Source organism: Lynx canadensis, chromosome B2, assembly GCF_007474595.2.
Source record: "Lynx canadensis isolate LIC74 chromosome B2, mLynCan4.pri.v2, whole genome shotgun sequence".
NCBI classification, from domain to species: Eukaryota; Metazoa; Chordata; class Mammalia; order Carnivora; family Felidae; genus Lynx; species Lynx canadensis.
Genome location: NC_044307.1, coordinates 35,797,944 through 35,820,633, shown reverse-complemented (window position 1 = coordinate 35,820,633; position 22,690 = coordinate 35,797,944). Strand labels below are relative to the sequence as shown.

The window sequence follows — 22,690 nt, the reverse complement described above, 5'->3', positions numbered from 1 at the left end:
AATGCCTATTTCAGTTTTTCTTCTGTTAGATTCACATAAAATTGCTCTCTTTTATTTTTTAAATAGCATGACTAATTCAATTTTAATAAAAGCATTTCTATCTCACCTAGCTATGCTAGAATACTGCTCACCTCATGTCATTAATTATCTCTGGGTGGAGATTTTCATAAGATCACCCACATTCTCTTCAATTCTTTATAAGAAGAATGCATCATTTTTACAAAAATAATAAAGTCTTTATTCTGGAATAAATAAGACTGGTGAAATATCTGTCTTCAACATGGTGTCTGGAGGCTTGTCAGTTTGATTTATTAGGAAAGCCTACAGGACATGTGTCATGTTGGAAGAATGTGCACAAGAAACTGGAATCCAGACTGAGCAAAAGAAAGGACATATCAAAATTCACAAATATTATCATGGGATAGGAATTATAGCTTCGAATTAACAGCAACCCGGATGCAACTTGATCTACAGATTCCACACAACCCCAATTAAAATTTCAGCAAGTTGTTTCGTGGATATCGGCAAATGATTCTAAAGGTGTTTTTTTTTTTTCTTTTTAAATACTTTTTAAAGTAACCTCAACACCCAACATGGGGCTTGAACCCACAACCCTGAGACCAAGAGTTGTGTGTTCCACCAACTGAGCCAGCCAGGCGCCTGAGATTCTAAAGTTTATATGGAGAGACAAAGAACCCAGAATGGCCAACACAGTAATCGAGGAGAAGAACAAAGTCAGAGAACTGCCATCACCCGACTTCAAGACTTACTATAAAGTTGCAGGGATCAAAACAGTGCGGTATTGGCAAAAGAATAAGACAAAAGTGGGGTGTCTGGTGGCTCAGTTAAGTGTCCGACTCTTGGTTTTGACTCAGGTCATGATCTCACTGTTCGTGAATTCAAGACCCGCATGGGCTCTGTGCTCACAATGTGGAGCCTCCATGGGATTCTCTCTCTCCCTCTCTCTCTCTGCTCTTCCCGCACTGTCTCTCTGTCTCAAAATAAATAGATACGCTTTAAAAAAAATGAAAAAAAAAAAAAGAATAAGACAAAAGATCGATAGAATACAACAGAGAGCCCAGAAAGAGACCCACATAAATACAAGCAACTGGTCATTGACAAGGGAGCAAAGATAATACAGTAAAGTGAAGGTAATTTTTTCAACAAATGGTGCTATTAACATAACTGGATGTCCACATGCAGAAAGAAAGATAAGAAAGAAAGAAAGAAAGAAAGAAAGAAAGAAAGAAAGAAAGGGAAAGAAAGAAATCTAGACTCAGACCTACAGTCTTCATAAAATGCAAAACTATACAACTCCTAGAAGATAACATGTGAGAAAATCTAGATGACCTAGGTTATGGTGAGGACCCTGGGTACAACACCCCAGAGGCATGATCCATGAAAGACACAATTGAGAAGCTAGATTTTATTAAAACATAAAACTTCTGTAGTACGAAAGACAATGTCAACAGAATGAGAAGACAAACCACTGAATGGGAGAAAATATTTCTAAAAGATACGACTGATAAAGGACTGTTATCCAAAATATACCAAGAACTCTTAAAACTTAAGAACGAGAAAATGAACAACCTGATTACAAAATAGCCAAAGGCCCGAACAGACACCCCAGAGAAGAGGTTACACAGGTGAGAAGTAAGCATATGTCACAGAGAAATGCAAATTAAAACAACAATGAGATTTCACGACCCAACTAATAGAATGGCCAAAATCCAGGACATGGACAACACCAAAAGCTGGTGAGGGTGTGTTGTAACAGGAACTGTCATTCATTACTGGTGGGAAGGCAAAATGGTACAGTCATTTTGGAAACGTTTGGCAGTTTCTTACAAAACTAAACATTATTCTTGCCATATGATCCATCAGTCATGCTTCTTTGGGTATTTATCCAACAGAATTGAAAACTATGTTTATACAGGGGCACCTGGGTGGCTCAGTCAGTTAAATAACTGACTTCAGTTCAGGTCATGATCTCACAGTTTGTGGGTTTGAGCCCTGCATCAGGCTCTGTGCTGACAGCTCAGAGCCTGGAGCCTGCTTCAGATTCTGTGTCTCCCTCTCTCTCTCTGCTTCTCCCCCATTCGTGCTGTGTGTGTGTGTCTCTCTCTCTCAAAAATAAATATTAAAAAAAAAAAAAAAAAAGAAGCAGTGTCTAGGTGACTCAGTTGGTTAAGTGTCCGACTTTGGTTCAGGTCATGATCTTGTGGTTCATGAGTTTGAGCCCTGTGTCAGGCTGTGCTGACAGCTCAGAGCCTGGAGCCTGCTTCAGATTCTGTCTCCCTCTCTCTCTGCCCCTCCCCTGCTCGCACTCTGTCTCTTTCTCAAATATAAACATTTTTTTAAAAATCAAAAAAGAAAAAAAAACTATGTCCGTGCAAAATGATGCACACAAGATGTTTATAGTAGCTTTATTCATAATTGCCAAAACTTGGAGGCAACCAAGATGTCTTTCAGTAGGTGAGTGGATAAATAGACAATGGTATACCCAGACCACAGATAATTGTTCAGCACTAAAAAGAAATGAACTAGGGGTGCCTGGTTTGTTCAGTCAGTTAAGTGTCTGACTTCAGCTCAGGTAGTGATCTCGCGGTTCGTGGGTTCAAGCCCTGCATTGGGCTCTCTGCTGTCAGCACAGAGCCCAGTTCAGATCCTCTCTCCCCCTCTCTCTCTGTCCATCTCCACTTGTGCTGTCTGTTTCAAAATAAATAAACTTGGGGTGCCTGGGTGGCTCAGTCGGTTAAGCGTCCGACTTCGGCTCAGGTCATGATTTTGTGGTGAGTTTGAGCCCCGCGTCGGGCTCTGTGCTGACATCTCAGAGCCCGGAGCCTGTTTCAGATTCTGCGTCTCCCTCTCTCTCTGACCCTCCCTCGTTCATGCTCTGTCTCTGTCTCAAAAATAAATAAACGTTAAAAATTTTTTTTTGAAAAAAAAGATAAATAAAAATAAATAAACTTAAAAAAAAAGAGCTATCAAACCATGAAAAGACATGTAAGAAACTTAAATGCATATTTCTAAGTGAAAGAAATCAATTTGAAAACGTTGGGGTGCCTGGGTGGCTCAGTGGGTTGAGTCTGACGTCAGCTCAGGTCATGATCTCGCAGTTTGTGAGTGTGAGCCCCACATTGGGCTCTGTGCGGACAGCTCAGAGCCTGGAGCCTGCTTCGGATTCTGTTTCCCTCTCTCTCTGCCCCTCCCCCAGCTCGCGTGCTCTCTCTCTCAGAAATAAACAAACATTAAAAAAGAAAAGAAAAGAAAAAGGCTGTCTGACATTCTGGAAAAGGCAAAACTATGGAGACAACTATCTGACATTCTGGAAAAGGCAAAACTATGGAGACAGCAAAAAGACCAGTGGTTGCCAGGGATTAGTTAGCAGGGAGGGAGGGATGAATAGGCAGAGCCTAGCGGATTTTTAGGGTGGTGAAACTATTCTGTATGATACTATAGTGGTGGAGACATGTTATTATACATTGGTCCAAACCCACAGAGTGTGTAACACCAAGAGAACCCTAGTGTGATTATGGACTTCGGGGATGAGGGTGTCAATGTAGGTTTGATTCCATCAGTAGTGGGGGAGGTTGTGTTGGTGGGGTGGGGGGCGGTCAGAGGGTGTATGGGAACTCTTTCTGCTCAATTTTGTTGTGAACCTAAAAGTATTCTAAAAAAATCAAGTTTTTTAATAAAAATAAAAAAAAAAGAAAAGAAAAGAAAAGAAAGAAAGAAGAAGAAAAACCAGCCTGGATGTTTCCAGGAATTACAGATGGTTCCATAGGGGCGAGGCACAGTAACTGAGGAGGGGAAGCAAAGGTCAGGAGTGGAATGTGCTGGAGGGGTTGGCCAGGACGTACCCTGTGGGTAATGGAGCATCACTGGGGAGTGCTGAGCAAGGGCGTATGGGGGCAGGTGCCGCAGCAAGGGCACTGTGGCAGCCCTGTGGGTGGTGAACTGAGACGGCAGAGTGTACCCAAGAAACAGGCAACCACTGGCAGAGTCTAGGCGTGGAGCGGCAAGGCTCTAAACCAGGACAGGACACGCAACAGGGAGGCAGAACTCTCCAGAGCTTGGTCCTGATCAGAAGCAGAGGCCGAGAGAAAAGACAGGAGCTCTCTGAGGCTGCCACAGTCGTTCTGGACACAGTGAACTAGAGGCACTTTGGGAGACAAACTGGGGGAATGAGCTTGCGACACTTGGGTTTACAAAACTAGGGCTCGGGCGAGAAGTGTGGGCGGGGAACGTAGGGTGGAGGTGACTCGGCCCTGGGTGGAAGGGAAGGCACAGAGCCGAGGCCTTGCAGGGAGAGGGCGGAGGGTTGGTAGGAGAGACCAAAGTTTCAGAGTCAGGTGGAAAAAAGGAAATTCTACAAAGGAGACAGAAGTGGAAAAGAGGAGGTTCAGGAAGGGAGTAGTGAGTCTCACAGAAGCCAAGGGAAGCAGACGTTCTCCACGAGTGTCAAGTGCTACAGGGAAAGAAGGGCACTGAAACCTGGTGACTTTGTCACCTTTTCACATGAGATCAAGCCCTGGCCTCTTTCTTGTTGAACTCCAGCTTCCAAGTAGGCAAATGAATAGTACCGTGGAATGGGTTGAGATTCGAATTTTTGAAGAATATGCATTAGCCGGAGCAAAGAAGGACGAATGTTCTTGTTTTAAAACAAGTATTTTTGTTTTTAAAAAATCTTTTTTTATTTATTGAGAGAGAGAGGGAGAGGGAGAGAGCATGTGCGAGTGGGGGAGAGAGAGAATCCCAAGCAGGCTCCATGCTCAGGCACCCCAAAACAAGCGTTTCTAAAATGAACTCTAAGCTTCTTGACTTAGAATCCAAACAGTCATTAAACAGGACAACTTTATTACCATCGGTAAGAGAACAATGGAATAAACGGGGGCGTCCACACCTTGGAGCATCAACCATTAAATAGGAAGGCTTGGAGCTATACCAGGGGACTTCAAGAGAACTCTGTGAGGTACTAAGAAAAGTGACAGACACGTGCCTGGAATACAGTCACATTTTAGATAAAGCAAGGACAAGAATCTTGATTCAGGATTATGGTTAGAGAGCATGAAGGAAGCCATGGAAACACGCGCACGGTTGTGTATATATTACATAGACCTGATCAGGGAAGGGGGCGAGTCACGTGGGGGAGAGGAAAAAGTCTCTAGCAAGCAACCAAGGAAAGACAGGACACTAAGCAGTATATAGGAAACAGTTCTACTTATGCATTTATATAAAACTGTGTAGATAAAAAAGACATTACCAAAAAGAAATTACCACACCAAAATGACTTAACTCAAACCTGCACTGAGTGAACAGAGGGCTGAGAGTGGCCCTCATCAGTGGCAGCTGGCTCACGTGGGCCAGCAAGAGGCCTGGCTGTCCCCCTGTGAGGACCGAGGACATCCACAGGTGAGGCGACACTGTGATGACATCCGGCCCATGTGCAGCCGGCCGGGGAGACAGAAAAGGGCATGCGGGGTCTCATTTGAATTCTGGGCCAAGTGCAGGGATGTGGAGAAAAGAGGAGTCTCATAAAGCTGGGAGAGAATTTTAGGGAGGACCAAGGCCGGGGCGGCGGGGTGGGGGGAACAAGTGACCAGGCCCCTGGGGCCTGCCTCATGAGTAGGATGTGGCTAGAGGTCTCCTCAGTTATGGGACAAGAGAGAACCGGAAATTTAAGAATGACACCGAGTACAGAACAGTTTTTATCAACCGACATACACACTTTTAATTGCAAAAGTAAAAACTTTCATTACATAAAACTTCAATTTACATACATTCTTTACACGGTGGAAGTCGTACGAGTTTGCAGCACATTAAGTTACTGTCAACATTCTGCACTGGACGCATTTTAGAACAGCTCACACTATTCGGAGCACGTGTGCTTGGGACAGGTGTCCATCTGCCTCTGCCTGCTGGGACCTCCCCCGGTTCCCCGAAGATGCACGGCGGCTGTCCTGCCTACCTCCGCCCCCCGTCTGGTCCCCCCGCCTCAGTGTCTGTTGCTGCCTCTTCCACGGGAGGGAGCGGGGAGAGAGACCACAGCTAGCTTCTGAGGGTGAAACTGTAGCAAGAAGTTTGGAGGGGAAGTTGCCTGTCATGAGACTAGGGGTTCCTGGGAATGCCATGTGTCTGTCTGATCCTGTCACTGATTCTTGTGCATAAGTGAGAATTTGTTCCTAAGAGGGCCAAAAGTGCCTCAAGGGGCTGGAATTTGAAGGCTGGGACACTGCTGGTCTTTGAGTAAAGGTGGCTTCACAGGATGACCTCACCTACCCCACAGAGGTGTTGTGAGGAAATGAGGGCAATCAAGCTTGGCACAGAGCTGAGGTCTGGACTCCCCGGATTCTGTCGGAAACTCTAGACTGGTTTCCCTTCTCTGCACAGGTGCTTGCAGCTGGGGCTCACGGTTGGATTCATGCCACCGACAGACGTGCTAAGTGCAAGAGAAACGGTCGGGTCAGCCCCAGGCCTCCACTAGGAGTTACATAACATTTCTTCTCTCCACTATTCTGAAAAGCTCTGGACATTTCCCAGTCTCCGGAGAGAGGAAGATGACAGATGTATTTAGCTCTAATGCTTAAATTATGCAGGGCAGGAAAACCAGACACTAAGGGACCTGGACATCAGACAAGCTGGCTGGAGGACCTCTCACCAAGGCCAGCACTGCGTCCAAGGGTGGGCCCGACTTGGGTGTGGCGCACAACAGGGAGAGCACCTGTCCATCTTCTTGGAGATGCTTTTGTGGAAGAAGTCGCTGGACATTGGGAGGCTGGGGGTGAGGAAGCCAGGGAGACGCACGCTGATGGCGACACAGCACACTCCCAGAGCCTCCTGTTTTTCCTTTGCTATGGGGCTATCTCTATAAGCACCGGCACTTTCCTAGCCTCCTGGCCCTGACACCATCAGCTCTGTGCATAATATGAACAGCTCCAAACATGGAGAGAATCTCAGTCTAGAATGCCATCTAAAGCACATCTGTGGCATGGCCTTCCTTTGACCAATTTTAGTGTGTGATGGGTCACCGCTGAAAGTTAATAAGCAAAGAGTTGTGAACTCAGGAGAGTTTCTCCCCCATCACTAGGAGAGCTCAAAAGCCTAAAAGACCCCTCCGATTAATAACGGATTCTCGGGGCGCCTGGGTGGCTCAGTCGGTTAAGCGTCCGACTTCAGCTCAGGTCACGATCTCGCGGTCCGTGAGTTCGAGCCCCGCGTCGGGCTCTGGGCTGATGGCTCAGAGCCTGGAGCCTGCTTCTGATTCTGTGTCTCCCTCTCTCTCTGCCCCTCCCCCGTTCATGCTCTGTCTCTCTCTGTCTCAAAAATAAATAAATGTTAAAAAAAAAATTAAAAAAAAAAAAAACAAAAACGGATTCTCAAAAGGTAGCCAAGGTTGCCTCTCTCCATGCAACCAGACAGGCAGCTTTCTCTTTCCCCTATAACTTGGGCTTCTCCTGTGGGCAGGGATTAGATGAGAAGGGAACATGTGCTCTGGGGTTTTGAATGTTCATCGTGGAAGCCACTGGTTAAGAAGCAACTCATTCCCGACTATATTAGAATGACTGAGGCCGTCACCTGCAGCTAAGGAACTTTTGATTTTTATAAAAATAATTGTTCCTCCACAGAGGTCTATGCTGGAATTTGGAAGAAGGGAACAGAAACGAGAACTGAAAAACAAGTGAGGTAAACTCTAAGGGGACCCACAACTGGAATTGGGCAGAGTCCCTCTTCTGGTCACACATCTGGAAACATGTGGGGATGGGAAAATGGCTGGACACAGTTGTGTTCCAGCCACACTCACTCTTAAAGAGTTTTCAAACAGGGAGGGAAAAAGTGAAAGGATTTTTATAAAAGTCATCTGGTTAAATTCTCTCCTCTTCCATTTCTGTCCAAGACAGTTTTGAAAACAAACCCTGAAGAGTTCCCGGCTTGCTGACCCCCTCCCTCAGTCCTCCTCCCCAATGGGGGCACACCCGAGACAATTAAACCCACATCTTCATTCTTGGGCACCACACTGTGCTGAAGCAGGAAAATAATACACTGCAAAACCAACTACCTATTGGCCAGCAGTTAACTGGTCTAAGCCCTAGTTGTCTGCAGGACTGAGTAACGACTAAAGGAGATCACGTATATGGAGACACTCTTAGGATGGACTGGACAAATGTTACTCTTCTTTCTCTCAGAAAATGAGCCCAAATCTGCTCACTTCCTAGACTGTTTTGTTTTTCACCAAATAAGTAGATTCTGTTTTGTTTCGTTTTTTTAAAGATTTCATTTTTAAATAACCTCTACACCCAACGTGGGACTCAAACTTACAAACCCTGAGACCAAGAGTCTCACTCTCCACCAACTGAGCCAGCCAGGCACTCCCTAGATTTCTGTTTTCATAAACCATATTATTTTACTTCCGCTCTTCCCTAAAACAAATTGGAGATAAGGGAAGAAGATAAGTTCTGCCTCTTTCTATAAGCCTGAACCAGTACAGCGTCTTGTCAATACTGGACTCCTCTGGACCTCAGGACATCTGGAGGTAAGTGCTTCAGACTGCTGCCAAAGCAACCTTCCTCCCCACAGAGCTGATCTGGGGATCCAAGTCTCTACTCTGGGAACCTACAAGAAAGCGAACCTAACCCATGTGCGGAGGTCACCACCGTGTCACCTCTCAGTAACCACTTAACAAACTTGCGAGTCCCTGCGGTTTTGTACTTACTGTGGTGGTGGAGGTTGGGGGTTGGTTAGGTGGCCCACCATGCCTCCCCACCCTTCTTCCTCATCTTGATGACCCTCTTTCGCGCACCGGGTCATGTGGAAGGACTTGAGCTGCTTCCGTGGGGGAGCTGGGGGTGGGGGTGGGCGAGCAGCACCCTCACACAAAGCCTTGGGGAGAGACGGACTGGCTGGCCACTGCGGGTCATTCCTGTAGGAAGCCGTTCCTGTACCCTGCTTATCAGAATTGCCTTGAGGATAAGGCCAATTACTTCTATGTATCCAGTAATTAAGAGCAGAAAACCCTCTGTGGAAAATTTCCTAACAGAAATCTACCCTCAGTTCTGAACTGGGTAGACTTTAAGTAAAATGAGTCGGAAATGCATGAAAAGTCTCAGCTTATCTGCGGCTACACCATTTTTTGTGGAGCTCGACAGCTCAGGGGCTTGGGGGACTCCTCATGGGACACTTCAGAAGAGCGACACATGCAAGAGCGACAAGAAGAAAACTTTTCCTAGTCTTTAAAGTTTTGAGTTGAAGTGGGTATTTTATGAACATTCGTGGTGTGAAGGGCAGGTGGGAAATGGGGAAGGAACACGGGGTGATTCAAAACGACAAAACAGAAATCTCAACCATCAAGATAGTTTCTTTTTCTACTAAGGAACCCTCTCTTTCGTTAACCCAAAGGGCCTAATTTAAGAAAACTCTGAAGAACTTGTTTACATATAAGCCTTCCCCGTGCGCAGCAGGGGTAAGGACACTGCAAAGGCTCTAAAAGCTTGCGCAAAGCTGGCCTTGAAATGATCCCTCTGATTTCAAACCTCTTAAATCATAACGGCTTAGCAGCATGAGTTTAATATGGACAAAAAATTTTGTTTTTCCCGCATTAACCCACACAAGGCGCGGACTTGTTTAAGAAAAAATTCCCTCAGGTACCATTTATCCTAGTTTCATTTAAGTCCGTGGAGGCAGAGTATTTCCACCCTGAGCTCCGTGAACCATGCTTCTCCTTTACAAGCTCACAAACCAGCCCCTCAGGGACTTGATGATCCCCACTGCTGCTCATGAGAGGTGCTGAGAGAGGGCCCAGGGACGTCCTTGGAGGTGCAGGGGTACGTCCAAGGATGAAGGGGACCCCGCAAGGAGTCACACATTCTGCCCTCACCACCGCCTGCCATTAACCCTGTCACGGCCACCTGGATTCATCTGATTTCTGCAATTCGGAACCAGGGGCTACAGTGTGGTTTTTTCCTTCAGCTGGGTGCTGGCATAGGGCCAGAGGCCAGGTATCTAGCAGCATCAATAAAAGAATAAAGGGGGGGGGGTAAAAAAAGGAAGAAAACTATGTCCTCATTTACACCATTTGGTTAATACACACTAAAAGCACTTGGAGAAAACAATGAGCATAGTGAACCACCCAACTGAAAGAACATAGCTTTATACTGTTACAAATAATAAAAATACCTCACCTTGTTTCCCAAGTACAAAGAGAGAAATCATTTTGAGACAGAGGATCCCACAGTCGCACACCCAGCTGGCAAACACGTGGGGTCTGGAGCTCCTTCCCCAACCACATTACAACATCAGCTTGACACATCTGTAAAACATCTTCCCTGTGGAAAGTTGGACCCTAAAGATCAAACCCGGGGAGGTGCCCTCTCCCCAGGCCAGCGCTCTAACTCATCTCCTCTGAAGACACTTGGTAAAAGCGACCCAGCTGACAGAAGCGGTGCTGCCTCAGCAATAAAGGGCTCTGCCGAGGGAGGACCAGGAGTCCAGCTTCTGAGAAACCATCCAGATAGGCGAGCGGGAAGGGAAGGGAAGGGTGCTGGGGGTGGGGGTGTGGGGGAGGGGGGGCCGGCATAAGAACCTGATGAGATGGAGGAAAGTATTACCTCGGCAATTACCATTTCAATTATAATCAGACTCCAACCTGACATCACTGAGACTCCAAGGGCCATGGACACTGGGAAGGCAGTGCATCTCTTGAGTGCAATGATATTACTTAATCTCGGTTCTAGATTCCATTCTGCTTGGGAAACTGCAACAGCTTCTTTAATTGACCATGGCTTTCCATAAAAGTATCGGGTGGTGTGGCCAGGAAGACAGGACAAGCAGGCCCACCTCGTAAGGGATGGCCCTGAAGTCAGGACCTGCTGGCTACCCTCTCTGTGGCCAGGGAGCCAGCAGAGGGGATCACACCACACAAGTAAGGGAAGGCATTAGCCCTGTTTCCTGTCTGAGGGGCAGCCTCAAGGCTGCGGTTCCAGAAGGTGTGGAAGAGCCCAGTCTCTCACAGACAGGTACTGGCAAAATCCCGGGGCCAAGCAGGGAGGCTGGAAGAGTCGGGAGGGCCAGGCTCTGGCCATTGCCTCCAGCATACAGCTGGCTCATACACGCATGCATAGGGCAGATAACTAAGTAACCTTAGAAAGTGGTTTCCTCGTTTCTGTTTTTATTTCTCCCCTTTCGATCTGGTCTTCGGACCTCAAAGTTGTTCCTCTGTACAGTTCTTGTTTCCTATAGTTCTGAGAGGGTGGTTCCATCACAGATGACCAAAGGCTGGACCCCTCTGGCTGTAACGTAGACCTTCCAGTGGGTGGCACCGGCATAGCCTTGAAGGGAAACAGCAACAGGAAAGCAGGTGAATGGCAGGGACTGGGCACACCTGTGGGCACGAACAAGGCAGGTCTGCCTGGCATAAATATGCCGTTATTGGTCCTCTCTGTAACCGGATGTCCAATGGGAGCCACTACGAACCCAAGTGTTTCATCACCACCACTCACCTGGCTAACTATGACTCACAACTCAGCAGATTTACAAAAGCAAGATGCTCTAGATGAGGCTGGTGCTGGGCATCAATTCTCAGACCCATCTCATCTTTCTTGGCAAGAAGATACGATGAGTTCTGAGGGAAGGAGGACCCCCCCATCCAAGTCTCCTAATGTTATCAGTCACATGGCCTCATTATAGAACATCCAGAATCTCTCAGACCAGCACTTCCTAAACTGTGTTCTGCAAATAGTAACATGCTGTTAGGATAGTCCAATGGGTTCCATGGTCAAGGAAGTTTGAGAAAGTTTGAGAAACACTAGGTTCCTCTAAGGCTTCTGGAGACTTCTGTACACTAATGTGCACTATGTAATCACAAGACAGGCAGTTCCCCAAATCAACTGATCCAACAGCCCTATTTGCCAAGGGCTTTTCTAAGGGGCTCCTGTTCCCATCCCTAGAGTCATCAGTGATCTGAAGAACTGTTTAGGAAACACTGACCCTACATTATTTGAGTGGAGTAGGAAGGTAGACTTAAAAGCTTTAAAAACTTGGAACACTTCAATAAACTCCTGATGGAAAATTATCTAGAGTGCGACATACCTTACCCATCATTAAATTGAGAGCACTGAATAGAATTTAACCTCTACTTAGTGACTCAAGAAAGGCCACTATGGGGGTGTGTGAGTGGCTCGGTCGGTTAAGCGTCCGACTTCGGCTCAGATCATGGTCTTGCGGTCTGTGAGTTTGAGCCCCGCATCTGTGCTTGCTTTGGATTCTGCGTCTCCCTCTCTCTCTGCCCCTCCCTCGCTCACACGGTCTCTTTTTCTCAAAAATAAACATTAAAAAAATTAAAAGAAAAAAAGAAAGGCCACTATGGGCAGTGACTCATCAACCACGGCAGGTGGATGATGAAGCATTCTTGAAAATGCTTCTCATCACAGGTTTTCTGGTGATGTGTATTCCTGTCCCCTTCCTGTCTGCCTTCAGAGGACAATGCTTACTTCGGCAAAAACCGTAGAACCTACTTGTCACAGTGCCATTCTTTAGGGCCCCCCAAAATGCTAGAGCTGCCATCTGTCCTACAAGCACTGAATTATTCTCCTTTGCTGTCAGGGTCCGCTTCCTGTGCTCATCTTTAACTGTGGCAGCCGCAGCCACCGCTTCTATTTCTGCCTCTGCTTCAGAAGCTCCCTGTCCTCCCCAGCCCGCCCTACCCCGTTCTTCTCCCAGACCTGCCCTCTCCCTCTTGTTGTAGTCAGTTCCCCATCCCTTCTCCACGTTGCTGTCCTGCGGCTGGCCTTTCATGCCCACAGGGCTCCTTTCCTTCTCGTCAGCAAGCCGGCCAGTCATAGCCCGGCAGGTTATCATGCTCCGGATTTTCGGCTTTTCATTGCTATTCCTACCAGCCTTTGATGCTCAAAGCTTCTTTGATCACTGCCAGCCATCCATTTATTCCCCCTAATTCTTTAATTGGCATTCTAGAGGTTTGTGGGATCCAGGAACCTAAAATTTGGATAACTAAGGTGTTTCTGTAGTTGTCTGAACTGTCTGGCATTTGCAGAACATAAGACAGAGACTTTTTCAAGCATAACTATGCACTCTCAAGCCCAAATGCCATCCATACAGGCTTGTGTAATAGACATGCCTCATGGAAGGGTCACTCCGCTACAGGAAAATAGCTTCAAAAACAATTTCTACACAAAAATCCTCTTCTTTGCAGTAATTCCCAGGGGCCAGGCCAGCTGTGCTCCATTATCAGTTAACGCTTAATTTGTGCATGATTTTCATTTCTACATTGAAATAAGTTATGTAACATGGATTAAAGCCTGTCATGGTTTGCAGTCCATATCCTACTTCCAAATGGGTGAAAGGTTTCCAGGGACTGGGGTCTTCTAAAGAGGTAAAATTAAAAGAAATCAATTGGAAAACCAGTCTGGGCTCTGTCAGGGACCCTAGGCTTCCCCCTAGGCTTTGTGAGGCAGGAAAAACACAGAGGGCAATAGTGATACTTACTATCTGCTTCCGCCAAGAAAACTCTACTGTCAAACTGATTGCTACGGACAGCAGTTGATTCAAACTTGTTTCTTTGGAAAGGATTTTTAGAATATAATGCACAGAATAAGCCACAGTTGGGAAATCATGGAGCCAACGGTGAGTCATGACTGTGAGGCTATGACTTGGCAGTGGGACCCACACGGAAGGGAATATTTCCTCATGGGGTCATTGCCCTTACATACTGCTCGCACTGCGTTATTAGCAAAAGAGACACAGAGAGGGTTTCCTCAAATCTAGAATTGTACCTCCCCTGGCCTGCCCCTGGTGAAGGAGACACTTAAAGCTTGATGCTTTGCCTAGGTGATGGGAGGAACTTGGGATGGTCACCTCTCCTCTCTGGGTCTCAATCTCTCCTCATCTGTAAAATAAAGGATTGCTCTAAAGATTTGCTTCTTTTTTTTTTAATGTTTATTTTTGAGAGAGCACGAGTGGAGGAGGGGCAGAGAGAGAGGGAGACAGAGGGTCTGAAGGGGACTCTGCACTCTCGGCAGGGCTCGAACTCACGAACCGTGAGATCATGACGTGAGCTGCAGTTGGACGCTCAACCGACCGAGTCACCCAGGTGCCCTTAAACATTTTCTATAATGCCTTCTAACTTGAAGTTTCTAAGACCAATGGAACACATCGCACATTCTAAATATATATAAAACGAGGTCCTTCTCTGCTACATTTCCTTATTAGTTGTTCTACCGAGCATAAATACTGACTCTGTCCATAAAGGAATGCTCTTTTTGACTCTATTTAATTGAAGCTTTCTGAAGGCAATATTTAATTCTTAGCATATTTTCTGAGTTAAAAACTACAAAGATCCTGAAACCGACCTTGCTTCTGGGGGCCCCACCTACCAATATCCCCCGGCTCTAGCGGCATCGCCACGGACTGGCAGTGTCTTCGGCACTGGGAGGGAGGGATGAGCTGCAACATGGCCTCGCCGCTGCCAATGATAAATAGGTCATGCATTCTATGCATCTGGAGAGGGAAAAAAAAAAAAAAAAAAACAAGGAAGAAGAGGAAGGAAAAGGAAACAAAATAAAACCCAGTGGCACAGGAGATGAACGTACACAAATCTGTCTGTATATGGCTCTGAGTTTCATACCAGCCTAAGCAACAAAGAAAACAGAACCAATAACACAATTCGTGATTATGTCCGAAAGACAAAAACAAACTAGTTTCTCCTAAGCATGGCATCTCCTGATCTTGAGACCAGGGTGAAATCTCTTCTGTGGGTTCTCCTAAAGAGACATCCTCAACAAATAGCCCGAACGTAGATCTAGCACGAGCTTCGTAATTCATGACTACTTCTAGCCACAGCTCCAAAGTAGGCTAAAGGCAAATCATCTCAGTGCAATTTAACAGAAGTCTAGCAGAGGCCAACACATAGTGGTCTAAGTATACAATCTTCTGAGGGTCTGGTGTGAGCCAGATTTTTATTTTTTTTATTTTTCTAATATTTATTTATTTTTGAGAGAGACACAGAGTGTGAGTGGGGGAGGGGCAGAGACAGAAGGGGGACACAGAATCCGAAGCAGGCTCCAGGCCCCAAGCTGTCAGCACAGAGCCCGACGCGGGGCTCGAACTCACGAACCGTGAGACCATGACCTGAGGCGAAGTTGGACACTTAACCAACTGAGCCACCCAGGTACTCCAGCCGGATTTTTTTAGAGAAACAGACCGTCTGCATATCCTTTGGGCAATGTAGTATCATTTCTAGGATATTATTTCTTACTGCCAGAGTTTTGATGAGAATTGAACAGCAGGAAGTTCAAGTTCACTCTTTCGGGCAAGACCTAGGCGAGCAGATCTATCCTGCTACTGGCTAAAAAGTAGTGACAGTAAGATTGGCCTCAGAGTTTGAATACCAAGGAGACAACTGGGCTATGCACGCCCACAGGTAACTACTGCACCGTGAGGGATACCACTGCCGCCAATAGGCATTAAGGGCAACCTGCTGTGTGCCAGGAACAGCTGCGAAGGTGACGTTGGGGTAGGCAGGGAGTAGGGACAAAGGGAGAAGCTGACCTTGCTCAGGCTCCTCTTCCTACCTAGATGGTGAGAGAAAACCTTCAGGACCTCCCCTCCCTGTCCCTTCCAGGAACAGCCTTTCTGTGTCCGCATAGCGCAAGGGTCCGAAGTCTGACTCCCTGGGCCATGTCCTGATTTTTTCTTCACCACTTGGGCTTCCAGAGGTTTGGTTTTAGCTCCATCTTCTTGTGTCTCCAACCCTGGGCTCTCTGTTGCTCTCAGAGCAGGCCTTGGCCAAGACTCCATTTCCATGGCAACACTAGAGCCATTCAACTGCCACGGTCATGACAGAAGGAAGACTAACTAAGGAGGACTACTGGCTTGCAAATGACTGGCAGAAGCCCTGACATCTGCGGTCTTGAAGAAATTCCAGAAGACCAAAACCAAGCGGATGTATCTCTTTTTCATACAGGCCCGAGAGGGGGCAGAACCAGGTTCCTCCCCACCCAGGATGGGAAGAAATGGACACCAGGATGGAGCAGGCCAGCCCCGGGCAACACCGTGGACTGGGTGAGGTGGGCCTTGGAGCCCTTCACCTCTTTCCCCAGTGCCTCGCCTCTTACAATCAGACCCCACTTCTCATCTTCTATCCCAAGGTTGCCTCTGGGATCCCAGGCGCACAGACATGTGACTTTACCAGGGTCTAGGGGCCCAGGGATGTGGACAACAGGGCGGAGTAACAAGGCTGAAGAAAAAGGAGAGCCTGGGCCAGGGCGGGGAGCAGATGCTCTAAGAAACCAGACTCTCAGGATTTTTGTCTATTTGGACCACTCCCCTTCCCAAAACATGCTTGCGAACCACAAGATGACTCTGATAGGCGTCTGAGTAACTTAGTATTTACCCTGTTGGCGGGGTTCCTCGGAGTCCCTGTTAAGCAGACTGGTGAAATTAACTTCAGATTCAAGTGGGAAAACCAAGATAAAGATAAAAGCTTTCGCCCCAAATTGTATCATAATTATGAAGATGAAATCATACTGGGGCCCGGAGTTCTAGCTGGGGACAGCAGAATAAACGTCTTTAAAATCTGAGGCAAGATCCCAGCACCTCCACCCTACTGCTGGCAGACAGAAGTTCTCACTCCTAGACAGAATGATTGTTTTTATAGGCTTTGAAATTCCTTTAACACGATTCAGCAAATCTGGAGCCAAACAATAGTATTGGGAGGTTGAAAACACAACCCGGAGTTGGTAGGGGTCACAGTTTGGGAAATTTCATCCTTTTAATTCTTCCAAACCAATCCAAACTCAAAAACGGTCCTCAGGAATGAGACTCAACAAAAGGGCAATTCAGAGAAAAGTAAACAGACACAACTCAGAACGGCTTTTACCCAGTCCACTCGCCCCAGAGGGGTAAAAGTGGGCTCTGGGTACTTGGCCATGGACTGAGCAAGAAGTGTTGCCACCCAAACTAGTCTGCCTGCCTTGGGCACGTGCCCATCAACCCTTTTGTCCCCAAACCTCTCAAGCTTTCTGCTTAGCTAGTTCTCTACCCGAAGTTTCTTATTTGTTTATTTCTAGGGAAAGCCAACCTGGGAATTGGGTGGGTAGAGCCCTCCTATTAACTTCCTGTGTCCTTGGGCAAATCATTTACTCTCTCTGGGGCTCAGTGTCCCTAGCCACAAAATGAGTAAGTTGGGGCGTTCATTTATGGTTTGCCTGCTTTACACTTTGAGGTAGGGAACTCAGACTAACTGCATGCTTGGGTCCTTTCAAATTTTAGGATTCTACTTCCTAATGTAGAAAAGTAGCTTGCCCCCAAGTGTCTAGAGCAGGAAACAGATCTGCAAGGTAACTAGACTTTAAGCATGCCTTCATAACAGGGCAGGCCACACCAGGTCCCCTGAAAAGCAACAGGCAGAGAACTTCAGGTCATGTGGATGTCCCTTCAAGTCACCCTGAGTTGACACGTAGGGAAGGAAGGGATTATGACATCAGCCCAGGGGCTAAGTGAGGAAAAGCCTCGACCCAAGTCCTCTCAAAATGTCCTACCTTACTACCCACAATAGGTTCCGGTTGAAGAAGGAAGCACTTTTTTATGGAGGCATCTTTTGGAAATGGCAGGTAGGTGAAAACAGGAAAAAGCTCACGTAAAATGTGTGATCTGTTTAGAGGTCTTCTCCTGTAAAAGTTTGGAAGAGACAGAAGTAATTCAGCTGGGCAAGCCGGCCTCTATCTCCATGACTAACAGAGCTAAGCACGGTGGGAAAACTGTGGGCGGTGGGTAACGAGGGAAAAATATCAGGACAATATCTTAAGTATCAGGTTCATGAGGAACAGTCATGCCAAATCAATTAACTGTGACATGCACAAGCACACACACAACTCCACAGCCACGATTTGTACGTGTGGGTGGGATGTTTATAAAATCCAGCTAAAACAACATATAGAGGAAGGAAATAAACGGTCCATTCATTCTATCTTGGAAAAGAGACTGAACTAACAGGCCAGGCGGGAGAACAGAAGGGAGGAGGAACAGGCAAAAATCATGAACCTAAGGCGCTGTGGCATGTGGTGGGAAGCCTGACTAGTTAAAGTGAGTATTCAATCCTGCAAATCAATGCATAAGTAAGAAATCAAATAAAGGTTTAAGAAAGACAAAAGCATTGAGAAATTATCTAACAAAAAGGTCCAAAAAAAGCCATTTTAATTCTCTTTTGGAATGGTTCTAGATGGAAACTGGCTTTCTTTTCTTCTAGACAGAAACCTTCATCCCAAAAAACAGACCATGTCTTCTATAGGACACAGGAAGAAATGGGAAGACAGACCTGCATTTCAATCCTGCCTGGATGACCTTAAGCAAGGTACATAACCTCTCTGATCCCCACTTTTCTGATCTGAAAATGACAATGATAATTCCTACTTCCTAGAGCTATTATGAGCATCACCAAGGAGCAACAGGCACTAACCACCATGCCACACTGCCTGGCACAAACAAGGTGCCAGGAAATGAAGCTTCCCTTCCATTCTTCAGGCTTTCTCGTTAGCCCTCCGATGCTCAAGAGGCATTCTGCGTAAAAACATGCGCAGAGATAATCTGTGATGCTATTAGGCAATGTCAGTGTCCACTCGTGGCAACAGCCCTTCCAAGGCACCTCTTCGACTTCATCCTCTTTATCTCCCATCACTGGTTTTTCAACAGCGAGCTCCTGAGTATTGTCTGACTCGAAGAGGGTACTGGAGAGTGTTTACACAGTGCGGGGCATGGGAGGGTCTCAGGGGTACTGTTTGGACCTTCGGTCTGCCCCCTTGCCACCACACACAGACTAAGTGCCCTTTCCCGCACTCACCATGGATAAGGAAATGGGAGCCACCGCTCAGGAAGGCAGCGCCACCACTTGGTGAAAAGCCCTTCAGGGAAGCCCTCCGCCACCTCGGGGTACTGGCACAAAAAATGCTGAAGCTCCTCTGGCAGCAAGAGCTGGCCCGTCTTGACAAGGCGGACAAGAGCGAGACAAAATAACACAGAATTACTTATCAGGAATGTCACAGAGCTTGCTGCCTTCTGGGCATCGAACAGATCATCTGTCAGGGGGAGAAGCGCGTCCCTTGCTCACCTTGATCACCAGAGGATGGAGTCTCTCAAATTTCTTCGGGGTGTCTTCCAGGAGCATCACCTTGAGGGGTAATTTCTGGGCACAGCCACTGCAGTTGGCAGGGATGGGGTCCGACTCATTCTGCTCACAACTGTTTGCCCACCAAGAGTCAAAGTCTGTGACAGGAAGGGAAGTGGAGAAGGCAGATACAGGAAGAACACAGCGGGTAAATCTAGTAGCCTCAGCAGTGAAAGCAAAAAGGAGAGATGTAACAGTAATTTTTAAAAGCTAATAATGATAAGCACTAGTGACCTCTGAAAAGATACATATGAAATAGGTAGCCTCTGAGGAAGGGGCAGAGGGCACAGAGGATGGGGTAGGAAGGAGAGGTTATGTTCTTTATAATCTTCTATACTTTACAGAAAATATTTTTTTAACACGTATATGTATCTCCTAAGTCAAAGCAGCAACGTCGACCAGTTGGTATATTCAGTGATGTGGGGCTGGAGAGGTAAATCTTCCACTGTTTTCTAACCCGTGACCCAAGCGTCTGAAAGTCTACAGCACTTGGGGGAGGGGCCGGCAAAGGTCCCATCATCAGTGATGAGCCTCACTGCGTGTCTTCTCCAAGTGGAGGCCAGGATGACTCTGGGAAAGGGAGAGCAAGAAAAGGGTGCAGAGAGAAGGGATGGAGAGGAGATGGGACATTTCAGGGGCCCATCTGTGGAGCGAAGTGAGTTGCAGGTGCCCATCAGACAGCGCTCTGTCCCGGCTCAGAAGTGGGTAAGGGCTACTAACCATGGTTTCTATCCCTCCAAGGGCTGCAGGTTGGTCAGCAAGGGAAGAAGGGCCCACCATCTATCCCTGGCTGGTCCTCCTCTGAAGGGTTGACTCCCTCTCTACACATCCCTTCTCAGTTTCCCTCTCCTCCTCCTCCCTCCCTCTGACACTGTTCTGTTGATAGTGTTATTGCATTATTTCTTGTTTGTGTTCTGTTCCACTCTGGGTTTCATCTGTGTTCTTGGAGATTGTTCTTATGATAAACTCTAATTTGGATCCAAAATGCTTTCACCAGATGGTTTCTGATTAAAACCCAATGGAAACCGAATCGGGAGAAAGCCTAGAACAAAAGATAAACAGACCACCAAATGGGGCTGAAATGAAATCAATTCTCTGAACCAATAAACACACTTGGAAAATGACTCTTAACCAGAAAACATTTGCTGTGGCCGGCAGCAAGGGCTTTTTCCATGTTTTCTTAAGGCAGTAGTAGCGGGGCGGAGGAAATCCCCACCAGGGAAGGACTGTGTTTGTTCTCAGCACGTCTCCTGAGGACCCTCCAAACACCCTCCATATCCTGCAGACAGATCCTGTGTTCCCTGAGGAGGCTGTCACCTCCCCTCCTCACCTGCCTTAATTGTGGACAGACTGTCACAGCCAGGACACAATGCTGCACCCTTAAGCCTGCCAGGGGCCTCCAAGGACACCCGGGAACCCTTCAATGGCACCTGTTTTGGTGGCACACTGAGGCTGCAAAGTTATCCTTATTTTTCTTTCTGGAATATTTTCAAATGTTCCTGATTAGAGGTCAAATATGAATTCCTGCCTAAATACAAGAACTTTGGGTAATGGACATACAGTGAGGCATAAATAATCTAAACATGTTATAATTATACAGCATTTCAGTTTCCAAAATCCTCACGAGGGAGAGGGAAGGAAGGGGAAAGTGCCAGGCCCGGTGCTGGTCACCATCGCGTGCTGTATCATTTACCTGTTGCCGTAGAATTACTGAGGAGGCAGTGCCATTCTCCCTTTACAGATGAGCAAACAGAGAGTGACAGGAGACAGGCGCTAACCATGAGTTCCCAACTGGGGAAGAGCACAGAAGGGGCGGCGGGGGAAACGAGAAAAGTAGCTGCGGAGGAAGGCCGTGATTCGGGCTTCCAAGGCATGAAGCACATCTGACTCTGAGCAAAACAAGGAACCATCAAAGGCCTTGGGCAGGGGTTTCCTGATGCTTTAGGAAGGTTATTCTGGATCGTGACTAGAGTGAGAAGAGAGAGGCTGGGAAGAGGACGACTGGGTTTTACTTTGTTTTTGTCTTTTTGGCGGTGGGTGGGGTGGCGGAACTTGTCCTGTGATGAGAGGTGAAATATGAGGTAAACTGAGGCAGCAAAGACAAAATCTATAGATCTAAGCAGCACTGCAAAGGGGCACCTGGGTGGCTCAGTCAGTTAAGCGTCTAACTTTAGCTCAGGTCATGATCTTGCGGTTTGTGAGTTCAAGCCCTGCGTCGGGCTCTGTGCTGACAGCTCAGAGCCTGGAGCCTGCTTTGGATTCTGTCTCCCTCTCTCTCTGTCCCTCACCTGCTCGCACTGTCTCTGTCTCTCTCAAGAATAAACGTTTTTATTAAAAATAAAATAAAATAAAATAAAATAAGATAAAATTAAATAAAAATAAAAATAAAATAAAATAAAATAAAAAATAAAAATAAAAATAAAAATAAAATATAAGCAGTGCTACAAGAATGCCTCTGCAGCTGAGACTGCCTGAATGCACCTCGTCTAAGAGAGCCCGGACACAGGAGACGCCAGACACCTGCAGATTCATTATGACATTTTTCTGCGGTCATGCGTCATATTCTGACGGAATCAGTTAGGTATGGCAATCTCCCCAGGAGATAAGAGTCATGTGTCAGGAGAAAGGGGGCATCTTCTCTCAATTTATAAAGGTGCCTCAAGAGCTAGCAGTGAGCAGTTCTGAACCTAAGAGCACAGACACATTATTTTAACTGTAACTTAGTTAATTTCAGTTTTATTCTGAACTTTAGATATTCTTGGGATTTCCAGGTAGAGATGCTTTCAGAAGCAGGTGGAAGAAGAAAACCCTGGGAAGGAAAATCAGGAAAGAAAAAGAAAGAATAGAGTACTAAAAAGTGGACCCAATAAGGTGGCAGAATATAAGACATTCACATCCAGGGGCGCCTGTGTGGCGCAGTCGGTTAAGCATCCGACTTCAGCCAGGTCACGATCTCGTGGTCCGTGAGTTCGAGCCCCGCGTCAGGCTCTGGGCTGATGGCTCGGAGCCTGGAGCCTGTTTCCGATTCTGTGTCTCCCTCTCTCTCTGCCCCTCCCTCGTTCATGCTCTGTCTCTCTCTGTCCCAAAAATAAATAAACGTTGAAAAAAAAAAAATAAGACATTCACGTCCAGACACAGGAACATCAATTACTTCTTACTCTCCTGGCCACAGTCATTTAAAAATTGGAACGGAAAATGGCCTCTTTCACAACCAGCAATAAATTTAACAAGAAGGGCATAACATAAGACCTGAATAAATAAACATATCATACTGCGATCTTGGGCAGGAAGGCTAAACACTACAAAGACGCCAAGTCTACCCAAAAGTATATTCAATAGAACTTGGATAGGTTCCCACCAGAGTTTGCTTCTGATGAAGGTAGGAGTAGGGTGAGGCTGTGACAATCTCATTCTGAAGTTCATCTACAAGAGTAAATGTATAAGAACAGGCAATAATCCATCCCCTGTCCCAAGTAACTCTGGAAATAATTTAAGGGCCAGAAGGCATTCTAGGTAATA

The 22,690-nt window shown here is 46.6% G+C and overlaps 1 protein-coding gene across 6 annotated transcripts in view; it reads right to left on the bottom strand.

Annotated features, from left to right (window-relative positions):
* Positions 1 to 5,708: 5,708 nt before the first annotated feature.
* Positions 5,709 to 22,690, bottom strand: part of CB2H6orf89 (chromosome B2 C6orf89 homolog) — a 45,876-nt gene continuing 28,894 nt past the window's right edge. For 4 of the 6 annotated variants that reach the window (XM_030315389.1, XM_030315394.1, XM_030315392.1 and 1 more), the window contains 5 exons: positions 19,115 to 19,269; positions 18,848 to 18,987; positions 17,550 to 17,679; positions 14,385 to 14,508; positions 9,159 to 11,324 (listed from right to left, as the gene is read on the bottom strand). In XM_030315389.1, coding sequence (XP_030171249.1) covers positions 11,230 to 11,324; positions 14,385 to 14,508; positions 17,550 to 17,679; positions 18,848 to 18,987; positions 19,115 to 19,269 — 644 coding nt within the window. In that variant the 3' untranslated portion in view covers positions 9,159 to 11,229. Of the gene's footprint in view, positions 11,325 to 14,384; positions 14,509 to 17,549; positions 17,680 to 18,847; positions 18,988 to 19,114; positions 19,270 to 22,690 lie in introns of all 6 variants that reach the window. The other 2 variants (XM_030315390.2, XM_030315391.2) reach the window with 1 other exon arrangement.